The 3214-nt window shown below is 40.4% G+C and overlaps 1 protein-coding gene across 1 annotated transcript; it reads right to left on the bottom strand.

Annotated features, from left to right (window-relative positions):
* Positions 1-491: 491 nt before the first annotated feature.
* Positions 492-1451, bottom strand: LOC110303611 (olfactory receptor 7A17-like). The gene has a single exon (XM_021174760.1). The coding sequence runs from the start codon at positions 1449-1451 to the stop codon at positions 492-494; it is 960 nt and encodes a 319-aa protein (XP_021030419.1).
* Between the last annotated feature and the right edge of the window lie 1763 nt (positions 1452-3214).

Below are 3214 nucleotides of genomic sequence, written 5' to 3'. Positions count from 1 at the left end.
AAGAACTTGAATTGTATAAGAAAAGTGATTGTTTTAGTTATGGTTTTATTGCTGTGAACAGACACCATGACCAAGAGAAGTCTTATAATGATAACATTTAATTGGGTCTGGCTTATAGGTTCAGAGGTTCAGTCCATTTTCACAAAGGTGGGAACATGGCAGCATCCAAGCAGGAAATGATTAAGGAGGAGTTGAGAGTTCTACATCTTCATCTGAAGGCTGCTAGCAGAATACTGGCTTCCAGGCAGCTAGGATGAGAGTGTAAAGCACACACCCACAGTGACACACCTACTCCAACATGGCCATACTGACTCAAATAGGACCATACCTTCTAATAGTGCCATTCCCTGGGCAGAGCATATACAAACCATCATAGTGATATAAAAGACAGCACAATTGTAGGAGATAAGTGACTGAATTCTTGTTATTCAATCTAATCAATAGACTGCAGTGGATAACCCAAACCATTAACTACTACTAAAACAGACAATTTATGAAGGTGAATCCATTGATCTGCTTCTAGTTACACTCCCTAACAGGATTTTCAGAGCTGTCTTTATGTCTTTGTTCCTCAGACTGTAGATGAAGGGGTTCAGCATGGGGGTAACCACAGTGTACATCAATGAAGCTGTTGCAGTAGCATGTGAGTTTTGGGTCACAGCAGAGCTGAGGTACACTCCCAGGAGGGTGCAATAAAATAAGGAGACAACTGAGAGGTGAGATGCACAGGTGGAAAATGCTTTGTACTTCCCCTGCACTGAGGAGATTGCACGAATGGAGGACACTATCTTAGAGTAAGAGTAAAGGATACCAGAGAAGGGGCCAACAGCCAGTAGCATAGCTGTAATGTAAATTACCATATCATTAAGAAAGGTGTCAGAACAGGCCTGGTGTACAACTTGATTAAGTTCACAGAAAAAATGAGGGATTTCCAAGTTTGTGCAGAATGACAGCTGTAACACCAAAGAGGTGTGCAACAAGGAATTTATAACACCTATAATCCAGCATGCCAAAATCAGCAATCCACAGCGTCTTGTGTTCATGATGATCATGTAATGCAGGGGGTGACAGATAGCCACATAGCGGTCATAGGCCATCACAGTCAGCAGAAAGATGTCTAACCCTGAAAAAAGCAGTAAGAAGTACATCTGGATGATGCAGCCTGCATAGGGGATGGCCTTGCTCTGTGTGTGAATGTTCACCAGCATCTGTGGAACAGTGGTGGAAGTAAAGCAGATGTCCACAAAGGACAGATTAGAGAGGAAGAGGTACATGGGTGTGTGCAGGTGAGAGTCAACAATGATGGCCATGATGATGAGTAGGTTTCCAGTGACAGTCAATATATACATGAAGAGGAACAGTCCAAATATGAGAGGCTGAATTTGAGGTTGATTCTCTGAAAATCCCAGAAGAAAGAATTCTGAAAGCTGAGTGTCATTTCCTGTTTCCATGTGTTTTATATGCCTATCAAAAAAGAAAAAAAAAACCCAAAGAAATGAGAGAGAGAGAGAGAGAGAGAGAGAGAGAGAGAGAGAGAGAGAGATTTGAAGCCTCAGTCACCCATCAACAAGCTGACATCAATTCTTTCTCCCTCCTTTTCTTCTTCCTTTCAGAAACTCCTGTATCCTTTAAGTGCTACCCATATATTCTTGGATGTGAGGCTATCCATTGAAGCTGGAGCATGATTAATCTACCAGGAACCACACCCCTGAAAATTACTGACTCTCCTCAGCAACCACCAACTGCAATTGACTCCTCATCTAGAGACAAAGCCTTACTATCCCTTCTCTCCTCATCCAGGCATGTTGGCTGATTTGATTTTGTACAGGTTATGTGAAGGCCACTATAGCTCCTGTGAGCTCATTAGGTCACGGGATTTATCATATTCAGAAGCCACTATTTTACAGCATTCTTTCCTGTTTTCCCTTCTGGGGTGTTCCCTGAACCTAGAGGTGTGTACTATAGAATCTCATTTAAGGCTAAGTACTCTATAGATAACTTATTCTCTACACTTTGACCAGTTATAATTTTATATTATCTCCTGTCCACTGGAAAGGAAGCTTCTCTGATAGAAGCAAACAACTTCACTGATTTATGGACATACAAATAAATATTCAAACAAAAATTTGATGTTCTCTTAACAACATAATAGCAGTAGGCTCTTCTCCAGAACCCATGAATTCTCTATCAACAGGTTTTTGGCCTGGCAACTTAGTAAAAAACTCTATTAAGTGACCCTACAAGCTCAGACATATAGAGGCACACAATTTATTTCTCTATTTTATATGAATACTCTGAGGAAATACTATCTTTGATTAGTAATGCCTGTGTCACACTCAATCTCTGTTCAGACTCAATACAGAGTCAATGTATTCACTGAACTTTAGGACTGTGGTATTCTCCTGGCCCTCTCCTTCCATAGGCTTCTCTCCATCTTGGACTCTTTAACACACACCTGAAACAGAGACACAATAAGTGTAACTGGCACTCTTTATTAAAGAAGCCTATTTTTGAAGTAGATAGAGGGACTGTTACAGAAAGCTACAACTTGGAAAAGTGCAGAAAAGAACGATCTGCTGTTCAACCAAGGGAAACATCTATCTCTAAGGGAACATCGCAGGGGATAGGGAAGAAAGATTGTAAAATTCAGAGGACTAGAGAATTTCTACATTTTGTAATTATGACAGGGAAGCAAATACCTGGTTATCCAATTCCAAATGCTCAGTCCTAAAATCATATACATAGACGCAGTAATTAACAAGCTCAACAGGCTGTACACACACACACACACACACACACGCACAAAAAAAAGGTCATTAATTTGAGAGAGTGTAGTAGGTACATGGGAGAAGTTGGAGAAAAGATTATAGGTGACAGGAAAGATGTAATTATATTTTAATCAAGTAAAACAATCCTTAATTAAAACTTGAATTAGAAATACTTTGAGGCACTAAAGGAATAATAAAAACCTGAATATGGAAAATGCCCCCACACTATCTAGATAATGATAAAATATGTAGACACACAAAATTCTTACAATAAAATGAAGGAGATAGCCGGGCATGGTGGTGCACGCCTTTAATCCCAGCACTCGGGAGGCAGAGGTAGGCAGATTTCTGAGTTTGAGGCCAGCCTAGTCTACAAAGTGAGTTCCAGGACAGCCAGGGCTATACAGAGAATCCTTGTCTCAGAAAAAACAAATGGAGATGAGGTA

Source organism: Mus caroli, unplaced genomic scaffold (genome assembly GCF_978045245.1).
Source record: "Mus caroli unplaced genomic scaffold, Mus_caroli_1 scaffold_9, whole genome shotgun sequence".
Classification (NCBI taxonomy): domain Eukaryota; kingdom Metazoa; phylum Chordata; class Mammalia; order Rodentia; family Muridae; genus Mus; species Mus caroli.
Note: the sequence above shows the minus strand (reverse complement) of the source record. Positions and strands in the feature narration are given on the sequence as shown.